The following is a 13,564-nucleotide window of genomic DNA, read 5'->3' on the forward strand; positions in this document are numbered from 1 at the left end:
GTAACACTTTACCATATCTATTTGTATGTATCCTGACCTTTCTTGCCAGTTAAAAAATTTTTTTTAACAGGCTAGATATAGTGGCAACGACAGTTACTATTATGTAACTATGTATCTAATTGCCAATGGCTCATTCTAAAAAATATTTGTTACTTGGTTTTGTGAATACTACTGTATTAACATACTGTACAATTGTGTTGGCTGTTATTTTGTCAATCTTGTGTCATCATATTTGAGTTACTTTTATCTTAAATCACAAAATTAACTCGTATGCCAGTAACATGTAATGTCACATCACCACCATAATCATCAGCTTGTACTCCATTGGCTGGCTTGTGTACTACTCCCTATCTGTTCCTTATAATTTTAGTGTTCTCCCATCATTAGTGTTTTACTGAAGGTGTTAGTATGTGCAGTACAGTGTTGTAGAAGGTGTGGTACTGTAACTTAACAATGTGCCTATTTTAATACATATACAGTATTTAACTTTCTCTTCCTTGCAGACTGGTGCTGCCTCACTCCATGAAAGTGGAAATCAGTATTCTAATTATTGTTACTTATTTTCCTTAACTACCGCATTGTGCAGAGCACCTTAAGGCGCTTCGAGAGTTGTTAGTTTTTTTATTTGGCTATATCTTAATGTTTTTTTAATGTTTTATCACTGTTTTCAAATTAAAATGGTTGAGTTTGGAAATATTTTGACATTAACTTTACCTGAACATTTATATAAAAAAAAAAACGTTCTTAAGAATTGCACTATGAGGTTTTTGCTGAAACTAGGTGCGCAGTGCTGTGGTTAATGAGTAACGAAATTCTGTATTCAAAAGAAAATGTTTTCTGATATATAGGACTATAATGCATGTTTATTCAACAAATTGAAAACTGTTTAAATGTTCTGTTCCGTTTATATTTATACATTTGCATTCTTAGCAGTGATGGGAGAATATATAATTTTTCTGTGTTTTGATAGATCGGAGAAATTCTGCTTCCACCATCTCCAAACTGGTTCCTCAGTGATGCTATTGACAGTCGGGATGAAGATAATCTGTTGGTTGCTGCATCTTTTAAGGCTATTGTAGTGTATGAGGTAACTGGGGAAAAGAGACTACCAAGAGTGCTCAAGGTGTGTACACATTGCAAAAAATTCATAATGGTTTTCATTAGATGGTTAGTTTTTGGGCTAGAAAATTCTTGATATTGAACAATGTTAGAAATCCATGATGTTTAATTAAACGTAAATTTAATAAGGTAAAATTAAACTTGCTTTTTGACCGTTAAATTACAACATTTGAATATAAATAAGATTTTTGGATTTGCTTTATTAGAAATTGATATTGTTCACATGTAATATAGGATGTGCTATTTTACATAAATATATAATATTTTTGCAGGCAGTAGAAAAATGTATTTTCTGAGGTGTTCCATGCTCAGAAAATGAAAATAATCAGTAAATTTGACTGAAATAGATGTACTGTAGTCATAAGTGATTATAAATGCTTATTGGGTAGTGCTTAGACAACCTGACTTGCCAGACAAAACCTACTGAGTACCGTACAAACTGCAAGAGACTAAAAAATAAATAAATTCACTTACACATACTGCAAAACAAATATAGTGTGTTTATCAATGAAAATAATAAGCACTTAAACTCAACCTAGAATAAATTGATCAATGATTACAATTTCATATAATAATTGCTTGAAAGTCCAACATAAAAAAACTGTGTAATGCCAGTGACGATAGGCAACGATTGTCAATTGTAGATCTTAGTTTTAATCCTTTTAAACTTGGAAATTTGACCTCTCATCTTAATGGAGATTATGGAAAGTGTAATAAGAAAGTAATGGAAAAAGAGTGGTAGTAGAGGTGAATAATAAAATGAAAGGAAGAAAGGTTAGTATGGGACTAAAGAAAAGACTGAGAAACAATGTTGCTCCCAGCTCTGACATATGGAAGTGAAACTTTGGCATGGAAAGGGACAGTGTGCTCAATAGCACAAGCTGTAAAAATTATTTATGTTGTGAAAAGCAGCTGGAGTAAGTATGTGAGATGGGTATAACAATTTAAAGTCATTGAGGGATATGGAATGAAATGAAAGAGGGGTGAGGGAATGAAATGTGGCGGTGTGGAGTTAATGAAGAATAATATTCAGAGGTAGTATGGACATGTTGGTAAAATGCCTGAAAATTTGTTAACAATAAGTGTACACGGGTGAAATAAAGGATGTGGTTGAAGCAGATGACCAGTATCTTGGCAGGGAAGAGTGGAAAAATATATGTAAGAAAAAATTGGGGAGCTGTGTTAGAGCTTTAAAGGTTGAAAGGTTTTTGAGGTGATAAAGCCTCCTGAAGAAACTTTTGCTGTGGCCATCCTGTAATGGGAAACTCCTGGAAGGTGGTAAGACATCTGGGCTATTGATAAATAGACCAGCTTACATCCCTTTCATGTAGTTTTGGTAAGTTCAGTTAGTGAAAATATTTGCTTTACTGCTGACCAAGTTTCCCTAGGATCATTTATTTGTGATATAAATTTCACCGGATAATTTACAAATAAATACGGTACTGTATTTAGCTATAATTGTTAATGGCTTGGGCCTCAATAAATTTATCTTTTATGTATATAATGAACATTTGACTTATTCCAGGTAATACCTCACAGCAGTGAAAGAGTTTTGTCTGTTCGATTACATCGCAAAGTGTCCGAGCCAGATTATGGACACACAGTTGCAAGCACTAGTGATACGTCGGTTGTTAGATTATATAATTTACACACTGGTGATGTTATTGCACAGCATCAGGAACACCAGGTAAGACATATCTAATACTGTGTTAGGAATATTTACAGTCCCTCTTATTATTAGGTAGGAGGGTAAAAGAGCTGGAATTGTTTTCCATGCTTGAAGGCTAAGAGTTCTCCTAGTACAGCTCATTTAAAAGCCTTTCCATCCAAGCTTTATTAAGAAAACAATTTGCCAGTTGATTTATATCAAAGCTCCTGGATTACTGTTGGAAACACAGGGGAGTGAAGTAATGTTATCAAAATCCACTTGCCCTACCTATGATTCAGACCTAGATCCTTTTACTTATAAAGTGAATGTGCAAGCCACAAATATTTCTATATTCATTTAAATCTGCTATAAATGAACATACATACTCAAGCATGTCTTATATAAACATAGCTGTTTTATTATCATTTAGGAATATATTTCACTATAGAATGGATCCAGTGGTATCTCAAAAACAAATAATTGTAGCTGTGCCAAAATTTCTACACCCCCTCCCTGATGCAAGGGGGTAAATCCCAGTAGTCTTGATTGGTGATACTGTATATCAAATTGTTTTGTCCAACCAAGAAAATTCAATCTTTGTTTAAGTTTTGAATGTACTGTAAACCATGATACAGAGTAGGTAAATTTTTGTAATTGTAACACTAATATTTATTAAGTTTCAAATTATTCATAATTACAGAGGTTGAAAGTTATCACAATATGGTCACGATCTCCTTTTAACCTATCCTTACTGTACAGTCATATAATCTGATACTCCTAAGTCATCCTCTCCTTCCCGTCTTTCATTCCACCTCCTTACCCCTGCCATCGTCCTTCCTAATTCAGCACCTCCTTAACTACCCTTCCTCTACAGCTACCCAAAATTAGGTACCCCTGAAAGCAAACAACTTCTGTATCATGTTGCAGTGTTTAAATGCATTATTAAGCCAAGGGATGTGATCAAACCAAGAAATTGGTTGATGAGGTCACAAGGCAACAGAAGAGGAAATTAAAAAAAGACAGGAGTCTATATGCAGGAAATACCGTTGGAAAATGCAAAAGAGATGAAATTTGCAATTCTTTTTTAGTTTAATGTAACAGGGTCACTCGGAGATCTACAAAAGAAAGAAAACATGGGTATACTAATTTTCCAACGCTGTCAGAAAATATTTGATAATATTCCTAATATAATACTAGCGTATAAGATAGAGATTTATGTTGGGATATCTGAAAAGACACTGAACTGGAAAGACCTTTAATCAAATACAATTTTGTCACAAGAAAGGATATGACATGCTGGGGGAATGTAGCAAGCCCAATGTTGTTCTTAGTTTATATGTACTGTATATGAATAACCTATCTGAGGAAGTGCATTCCACCCCTGGGAAGTCGGAAGCAATCTTCCTGGCTCTTCTTTCTGCCCTGTGTACGGAGGCAGTTCTTGGGTTGTCTTTAGACACCAGCTCTTCTTTCCACCTTTATTTTATTGATACGTATTGTCTTAAACATAATATTTTTTAAAAATTATGAATGTTTATTATTTCTATCAAATTTTCTAGGGTCTTAATGTTAATGGCATTTGCTGGGGCAGCATTGGAGGAGAAGAAGTCGTAGTGACAGTGAGCAGTGGTGGGCGTATGGTAGTGTGGCAGGCAAGACACGGTGCAACACGTATCCATACTATTCGTGAGTTTTCTGAACTCACCTTGGTGGAGATTAATCCGAAGAATCCTTCACAGGCTCTTGTTGCTGCTGAAAAGGATATTGCACTTGTCTCTCTAAAAGGTAATATTGCATAGCATTTACATGTGCATATAAGAAATTAAAGTATTTTCATTATGTCCTGATGAATTTATTTTGTCTTCAGAGTATTTATTGATCTGATGTATATACACTTTCATTGTCTACCAGGTTACTAGGGGTTGAGTGTTTTGGCAATCCTATCCATTTACATCATTGTGAGCTTCTTCATACAGTATATACACACCTTTCCATATCTTAACTATACCCACATCTTCCTTTTTTCACTTACTCTACTATCTCATCTTTGATGACGTTTATTTTGAGAATGTTGGTGTTGTGTCTAGCAAATTATTGTCAAGTTTTCTGCCCCAAAGGACCAACTAGTAAAACACAGCCATTTGGTTTTACTGAATCAGAATTAATACCATGGTACCCCAGATTTGCAGGTACTGTACTTGTAGGTTTAGCAGATTTTGGGGATGTAATCATCTTTTCAGAATTTTGTTTTCTACTAAACTTGCTTCTGACCTTCATATTCACTCAGATTTTTCTGCTCAAATAGCCTTTTCATGCCTTTATTTTATCATACTCCCTCGTGTACAAAATCCGCTTCTTTCCTAACCAATTACTCTTACCACTATTTCATCTCGTTAAGCCAGTTTATGCTCCACTATATAATAGCTTAGTATTACTAACCATGCATTCCTTGTATACCTTCCATATTACATCAAGGGTTCAACTGGCTTCACGTCTTTCTTTAAGAACATTTAACCATAAATTTGCAAATTTTACTCAATTGATCTCTCAATATGTACCTATGTATACTTTACCAAAATTGATTATTGTTTAAACTACATTTCTTAATGGGACAAGTGTTATAAGATTACACTTTATCTTCAAACCAATGTATATGTAAAATGTTGGCTGACTAAATATTTGTTTTAGATGGAGGAGTTCTTACGCACCTGCACGGCCATGATTATGGAGTGTACTGCATAAGATGGTACCTTGGTGACGGTAACCCATTCTCACAGGATTCTGGACCTATCAATCACAGGGCAGAAGCTCTAAAGGATAGCTATGCCAAAGTCAATGGTGAAAGTGGGAAAAATAAGGATAAAAGTAAGTACTCAAAATAACTTTTAGTTCCTACCAATTCTGTATGTGAAGACAAATAATTGAAGGTTTTTCTTTTTTCTTTACTCATTAAAGATTTTGTTTTATTTACACAATTAATTAAAGTTCTATTTGAATTTTTTTTTGTATGTATTAAATGTTGCCAGGTACTTATAAGTCTTGATCATCCTTTAGGGTACATAGCATTGGGCCACAACTCTTTAGCAGTGGACCTTTGTTTCTGTGACAAAAACAAGTCATGATAGTAGCAACAGAATCTTGTTTATAGATATAGATGGAGAATAAGCTTGAAATACAGAAACTCTAAAATAATAATTAAGATGAGTATGTTATATGCCCAAGAAGAATGTCTTTAGTTTTTAACTGGAGGGTGAATTTGGGCTATATTTTGTGCAAAAATTATGGCTTTCCACTTCTGTGACATGGCCTAAATATAAGTGATCACTTTAAACCTCCTCCACCCCCATGTCAATATTATAATTAAAGTATTCCCATGTTAGGAATTGGGGAGAGTTGCATGGTTTGCTCTTCAGTGCCTGGCCTTCCTTCTGGTCTGTGATCAAGTTGGTGCCAGTGGTTTCCTCATGCTCTTCTGGCTTGCTGGGATGGGTAAACGTTAAAGTTGTCCATTTTGTTATTTTCAATAGGCATTTTTTTTTCTAAAAAAAAACATTAAGTCAAGATCACATTAGGTGACTGTCTAATATCAGTAATATATCACAAACACTTTATTGATTTTGGTTTTCAATATAGATTCAGAGAATGGTAAACAGCAGAACAACAAAGCCGTGGGAACTTTTGAGGGCCCATTCTTTGTATCTTCTGATTATGGCCGCAACTTCTTACTGTGGGATCTGTCGGCCAAAAGATACATAACCAAAGCTAATGTTCCCCTCTCGGCATCTGGCTTTAAAAAACAGACATCAGTAAGTATTGTTTCCTCATTGAGCATTTTATCTTTACAGATGATGTTGAATGTTAACATGCTTATATCCTGTAAGAGTTTAAGTACAATACTATGGTATACAGTATTTAGCTTTTTATTATTATTCAATCATTATCTGTTCCATTATAAGCACAAAGTCTAGCATAGAAGATTTTTCAAATAATTATCATAAGCTATGTTTTCAATTCAAGTATCGATACATTGATTTATTGCCAAATTATTTGTATAATATCATAATAAAAGACTTGTCATTACTGTATACAGTATTTGTTTTCCATGTAATTAATTAATTGTTATAAGCATTTCCTATTATATTAGTATCTGACCTGCATTCCCTCTGAATTATCCTATAGAAACGGCTGTTAACAACAGTCATTTAAGCCACCCCTTTTGTTAAGAGTCAAAGATAGTATAGACAGCAACCTTAAATCAGTTGATGCATTTGAACTATGTTTTATAAAATACAATGTGTTGAACTTATTGTAAAGGCTAATTGAATATACAGGAATATAATTGTTAAAGTACAGTACTGTACAGTGTTATTTCTAAAATCTGTACATTCTTATGACACTAACGTACCATGATTTGATGTGAAAAAGTTTAATTTGGTTTGAAGCAGACTTTGAAATTGTGACTGTAAATTTATAACTACCAGCATGAGAGTAAGCCAGGCTTAGATGTAAATTTCAGTACATTGATGACAATGATTTACTAATGCTGTGCATTACATAATCCTTTATTTTCATTTTACAAAATGTGATTTGTTTGTTTGCTATTACTATCCTACACAGAGTAAGGACAAGATCACTGGAAAGCAACACATTGCTTTGGCATGGCATAATGGAAGCCTCATATCTTCATCTGTTAGAGGAGAGCTTCTTCAGTGGACACTGCAACCTGGAGGCGCCAAGTTCAAAGTAAGCCTCACTATTTTATTTTGTTAGAGATGCTTTCATTGGGTGTAGATTCACTGGCTTTAACTTACTACAAATGTAATTTTTGTGTGTGTGTAATTACCTGTGTCTCGTGTATGTGTGTGTGTGTGTGTGTGTGTGTGTGTGTGTGTGTGGAAGAAAATCTTAATGGGGAAAGCATCTTAATAAGAAGTATCTTGACAAGTGGAAATGGATGTAAAAAATAGTGTAGTGATGGAGCTACGCTACTTTTGTAGCTCCCATTGTCCTTAAAGCCTGTCTACTTAATTTTTGAATTTGAACTCCAAGTCTATCATTAGAGGCTATTTCTAGTTTTCTTAGTGGCAGACTCGGTACCACCAAGTAGAGTGCATGTCACTGCAACTTGCACCTGCTTTTCCTTGACCTGGTCCACTTTAAATAACAAGTAAATTTCTAACTCTACGATGCAATAAAATTGTGAAAGCAAATGTTTAATTTTTAGCCCCATACAGACCCCCAAGACAGTATGGGTCAAAATGGAGTGGCTGAACATGTTGATTATGATGGCTATGTGAGCTTGTGGGCCACTGCTACCAAAAGCCTTACTGATCAAACCATTAGTGAACAAACTTGATCTTGGACCAAGCTTGTAAGAGCTGAACAATTTTTAAAACCTGCCACCACTAGTATCATTGCACTCATCTTCCTTACATAATCCATTTCATATCCTGTGATAAACTTGTTCTTGATTGCCCTCATGAGATCGATCCAAATTTTATTTGATCAATCTGAAGGCAGGTAAAGACATTAACACTTGCAGATTTATGAACATTGCCATATCTTACTGGTGAAACCATTAATTAAAGAATGTTAGTGTCTTCTATGTCATATCTTTACATCTGTTTTTAAATGTTTTTTCAGTTTTGGTTCTTTTATGTGAAAAGTTCTGTGTTTTTAAATTTAGTAGTTTAAATTGTAATTTTTTCACTAGGTATTACACCATCTTCACAACCGAGTCCTCTACAATGTGATGGTGATGGGGGACATAGTTGTGACCAGTGGACAAGATCGGTTCCTCCATGGCTTTCATATTGGGAACTCTTCTCACATGTTTCAATTGACTACGCTTGGTGCTAGTGCTACCACCTTTTCTTTCTGCCCACACGATGCCAACAGGTTGGTCTGAAAACAAAGAAACTCATTTGTTGTTATAAATACGTTATGTGGGCTATTACAATGAGTTTTAAAATACTGTATATTATGTTGCAAATGATACATAGAAACTTGTTATATTTCAAGTGATCACTCTTGGGAAAGGTAAAAGATGACAATTCAGTAACACTGTACAGGAAACTTAGAAATGCTAAGGTTATTTTGTTAAATAATTGATAATTGTTATATTGGTTTTCCTGTTGGATGTTAGAATGTGAATTATGAAAGTACTTGAATGCATTGAACTTGAATTTTTGAAGCTTTGTTCAGTATGAAGATTATTTATTCAGTTGTGGGACTGCACAATGAAATCACATTAACATGATATATTGTTATCATTTGTGATACATACTGATATCAGTTGTGGGAAATTCCATAACATACTTATCAGTGGCAAGGTAGCTTAATGCAGTCTTGAGAAGGTAATACTACAATTAAACTAATGTGATTAGCTCATTTGCTGCAACAATGTGATTACTGTTTTGATGCTCTGAGTTATATTCCAGAGAGTTAGAGCTTGTGTCTGAAGCTATAAGTTGAGCCTGGGGGTATGATTGAAATCTGATTGGGGGTCCTTTTGTAATTGTTAAAAAAAAAGACCACATTTCATTAAAATTTATGTGCTGGTAAGCAGTTGTTGGGAGTAGTTCTGCTTGCTCAAGTTTATGAATGAAGGTACTTAATACATGACTACCCATGAAAGCATTAAAACCTTCCTCAAAAATAGCTTCAATAGCTTCCAGTGTTCAAAGTGCACATCTAAAAACTTTTCACACTTTTAAAATCTAATTACAGTACTTGGCTGAAGACTTAAGAGCAGAATTGTGGTGACACTTTATAATTTTAATGTGATGTGAATTATGATGTTTGAGGTTTCTGATTAATGAAGTAGATAAAAACAATTAGGATTAAGTATTGCCAAGAAGAGCCAGCTGCTATTAAGAGATTAAACATGAGAGAATTGTGCATGAGGCCTGTAGGGCAGGCTTTTTTAACCTTGGTAAACTCATTAACCTATTATCCTGCCCAGTCATGTTAGGGTAAAATATGGCTTAAAATAGCCGAAATGTATCTTCCTGAACAGTACCATTCAATTGCCCCAAAAAGCAAGATCTGTTGCTTTGTGAACAAGGATAAAAATTATCAGGAAGTTAACATTCTCAGCACTAATGCTATGGGTAGCTTTTCAGACAATCTCTACAACGTCATTAAAGTGCTAGTACCACTGGGGATAATTTTTATTGAGCTTGTAATGATCGACAAAGGTGAATTCCTAAAAAATCAAAACTGTGTAAGATTTGTGATAATATGCTCACCATAGCAGGTCTCCACTTAACAGCCTACTTGCCAATCTCATGTCACTGGCCACCAACAGATGTCAGGATCATTACCATAGTATGATTCTAAACCCTCTGCATATTACATTGTTCTTGAAACAAATTTACACATTGTGAACAAAAGAAAGGCAGAGATTGTGGGCAACTGAATGACATTTCTTAGAAAGGTGTTTTTCATATTTGCTAATAGTATCTCTGAGCTGTTGCATTTATCCTTCCTGCCAGGAATTAAAGTTTGGCTTGATGGCATCTTCCTGAGGGTAGTTTCATCATGGCTGGTGCACAATGTCTTATTTCCTGAACATGATTGCGAGTGTTTCAGTTCCTCCTACCTTCGGGTTGGTGGAAGGCAGCGTTCAGTTTCCTCTTAAGGTTGCGAGGCTGGATTTGTCGTTTTACATGGGATGGCTCTTTCAGAGGAAACTTGTCTCTTTGGATCAAAGTTAGGTTTATCTTCAGATTTTAGCTAGGTTGGGGGAGGAGGGTTCTGCTTCTGGCAATAGTCTGACACTAGGTTTGGTTGTTGTTAGTGGTTGGTTGCTCCTTATGGGTAGGGGATTGGTCCATTGGACATCTTTTGATGTGGAGTAGCATAATCTACAAAGTGGTAGTGGTGGGGGGGGGGGGGCTGCTTGCTTTTCCGTTGTACTGAAATTAAGCCATGTTTGGGACCTCATCTAAGCCTCCTACACTTCGAACTTTCCACTGTTAAGATTTACTGGAGTAATATTTTGAGTATGTGTTGCTCATGTGTCAAGTTTTCTTTATGCCTTTTCCTGGTTACAGTTTAGGGCTTTGATGTGCTTATTATGGGCAAATTTGAAATATTTTGTGTTGTTTCTCTCTTACCTGACTGTCATTGTCTGTACAGTCATACTGGCCTAACACTACATAGATAATTACTTGCTACCAATGCTGTCAGTACTGTCATATACCTGATGCTGGTGCCACTCTTTTTATACCTTTAGTTGTGAGAAGTAGGAATCTTAAGCCAAAAGTTCAATGTATATTTGTTCAACATAAGACAGTTCAGGTACTGGGATTCTTACTTCTGATAATTCCAGTTATCTAATGCTGTTCTTCAGCCTTAGCTTGCCCTTAGTTTGCTCTTAGCTTGGCTCCCACATACATTATGCACTTCAGGTTTGTTCATGTTACAAAATGGACATTCACATAAATTCAGTTTAATGTGACAGTGAAGGAATTAGAAACCTTGCTTATGAAAATAGATGAAGGACGCTTAATTTACATTCTTTAGATGGGGACTCGTAATGGGCGACATATTGAACTTTACAAAGGAATGAATGGGTATATTAAAGGGGATATTAATATGATGTTAAGTGTAATATATCAACATAATAGGGCACCAAACAATGAGTACTGATTGTATTAGTTTGAATTCAGTAAAGATGTGAGTAAATATGGGTTGTCTTCCACCAACCCTGCTTTATCCAAAACATCTTGCTGATTTTTTTTTTCCATGCATCCCTTTTTCTTCTCAATAGCATTGAGAAGAAAACATTCTTACTGAACTATGCATTCATTTCTCTCCTCTCCTTTTCTCTAACTTGAAACCACACATCATCTATGGTTCAACAGTATCTCTAGTTTTCTTATTGTTAGCAATACAGTATGTTATTAAATTGATATCTTAAAACAAGGCTTCAGAATCTGCTATATCTCCCTATAAAAAAATAGACGATTAGATTCGGCTGTGTTATGTCTCTTGTCGTTTATAATGTAAGCATAAATGCTGAGAGAACTGTAACACTTATATGTAGCAAACACATTTTATTATGCTACTTTCCAATTTTGTTTAATAGTATATAATTATAATGAATACATATTTTGCTATTATGACGACTTACAAAAATGAATGAAATATTTTGATTTAGTTTACAATAAATTTATTATAAATGTACAATCATCTATGAATAAAGTACTTAAATCTTAATTACTCTTTGAATTATATTGGATAGCTTGCCTGAAGTACTTTACAACCATTGAGCACAGTAATGTTATTTGTAGTGTTTATACACGGCTATTTATGTAATGCCTTTAGTAATGTTAATACTCTGATAACTTTTTTGTTTTTGTTTTTTGTTTTCTTGTCCCTTCTCAGACTAGCTCTTGGATCTCTGGAGAACAATATAAGACTTCTGAATTTTGGTCATGAGGTACCCTTACACACACAGATTGTTTGGCAGAACATCAAAGGAAAGATTCTGTCTGTGAGTATTTGCTCTGTACATTTTATTAGTTTTGGGTTACAGATCAGTTGGTCGTGCTTGCTCATCATAACAAACTTCCCAATGTTCCAGTGCCCTGTCATACTGCTCTTGAATCTATAAATGGTAGTTTCTTCCACCACCTCTGGCCCAAGTTTTTTCTATTTGTATTTCACTCTTAATGCAAGCGAGTATTTTCTTATATTTCTCTGGCCCATCTATGTTTCCAACATTCATCTGTGCCCCCTTGTTCTGTTGTTCCTTATGTTGAAAAGACTGTCTGTATGCGCTTTGTTACACCCCAAGTATCGTGTATGTTGTGATCATAACATCTTGGGTCCTTTTCTCTCCTTAGGTTCTTTTCACAGCTCTTGCAGTTTACTACTATGCCCTTCTTTAATGCAGTGCTTTCTCTTTCATATTCTTGTTTCTCAGTCAAGCAATCCATATCTGGGTGGACTTGTGGCTGCTGGTATCCTAGTTAGCACTTGGTATGGCTCAGTTTTCTGCACTGCATTGTGCCACACCTACTGTGTTCTCCTTGCTGTGGTCTTTATGATGGTTTAGTGGTCTTCCCTGCCCTTGTCCAGTTCCGTCGTTTTGGACAGATTGTTCGAGCATGTTTTGGGTGCCTTCCTAGTTTTTCATAGCTGCTTGTATGGCTCCAACTTTGAGCTCAGTTCTTTCATTCCTGGCACCTCCTTTGTGGGGGAGGGGGCTCTAGTGGTACACACCTAATTGATGCATTGGTTTATGGTACAGACCTAGGTGTGCTGCTTTCTTGGCCTCTTGTTGCAGGGCTTTCTGGCTTGGTTTTTCTTCCCATCCTACCTCCTTGTTGGGTTGGGGAAGTTCAGTTCAGCCTTGTGCAGGTCAGTCGCCTAGCTGGTTTGCACACCCTGCTTCCCTAGTTTCTTCTCCAGGATCTGTCTTGTCCACAATGGCTTCTCTTGATTATGGGGCCTGTGGATTGAGCTTTGCTCTGCACTGTGCCTCTGCAACCCTCTTAAGAGTTTCTCTGTTTTTATTCATCCAGTTCAGGATTCTTCACGTTTTTCAGTTTTGCTTTCCTTTCCGAGCCATTTTCAGGTGAGCAGTCGTGCCCTGGACCCGGATTCGTAAAGCACTTACGAACCTGTACATCTTTTCTCAATATCTGGCGGCTTTGTTTACAATTATTAAACGGTTAATGAGCTCTGAAGCACCAGAAGGCTGTTTATAATAACAACAACAGTTGATTGGGAAGTTTTCATGCTTGTAAACTGTTTAATAAATTTAATCAAAGCCATCAAAGATTG

General features: G+C 35.6%; 1 protein-coding gene across 3 annotated transcripts in view; it reads left to right on the forward strand.

Annotated features, from left to right (window-relative positions):
* Positions 1–13,564, forward strand: part of LOC123759990 (gem-associated protein 5) — a 37,643-nt gene that overhangs the window by 4,291 nt on the left and 19,788 nt on the right. For 2 of the 3 annotated variants that reach the window (XM_069325368.1, XM_045745291.2), the window contains exons 3-10: positions 971–1,123; positions 2,645–2,806; positions 4,327–4,552; positions 5,456–5,632; positions 6,401–6,573; positions 7,385–7,510; positions 8,481–8,665; positions 12,161–12,269. In XM_069325368.1, coding sequence (XP_069181469.1) covers positions 971–1,123; positions 2,645–2,806; positions 4,327–4,552; positions 5,456–5,632; positions 6,401–6,573; positions 7,385–7,510; positions 8,481–8,665; positions 12,161–12,269 — 1,311 coding nt within the window. Of the gene's footprint in view, positions 1–970; positions 1,124–2,142; positions 2,456–2,644; positions 2,807–4,326; positions 4,553–5,455; positions 5,633–6,400; positions 6,574–7,384; positions 7,511–8,480; positions 8,666–12,160; positions 12,270–13,564 lie in introns of those variants that run through there. The other variant, XM_069325369.1, reaches the window with a different exon arrangement.

This window comes from Procambarus clarkii, chromosome 16, assembly GCF_040958095.1.
Source record: "Procambarus clarkii isolate CNS0578487 chromosome 16, FALCON_Pclarkii_2.0, whole genome shotgun sequence".
In the NCBI taxonomy this organism is placed as follows: Eukaryota; Metazoa; Arthropoda; class Malacostraca; order Decapoda; family Cambaridae; genus Procambarus; species Procambarus clarkii.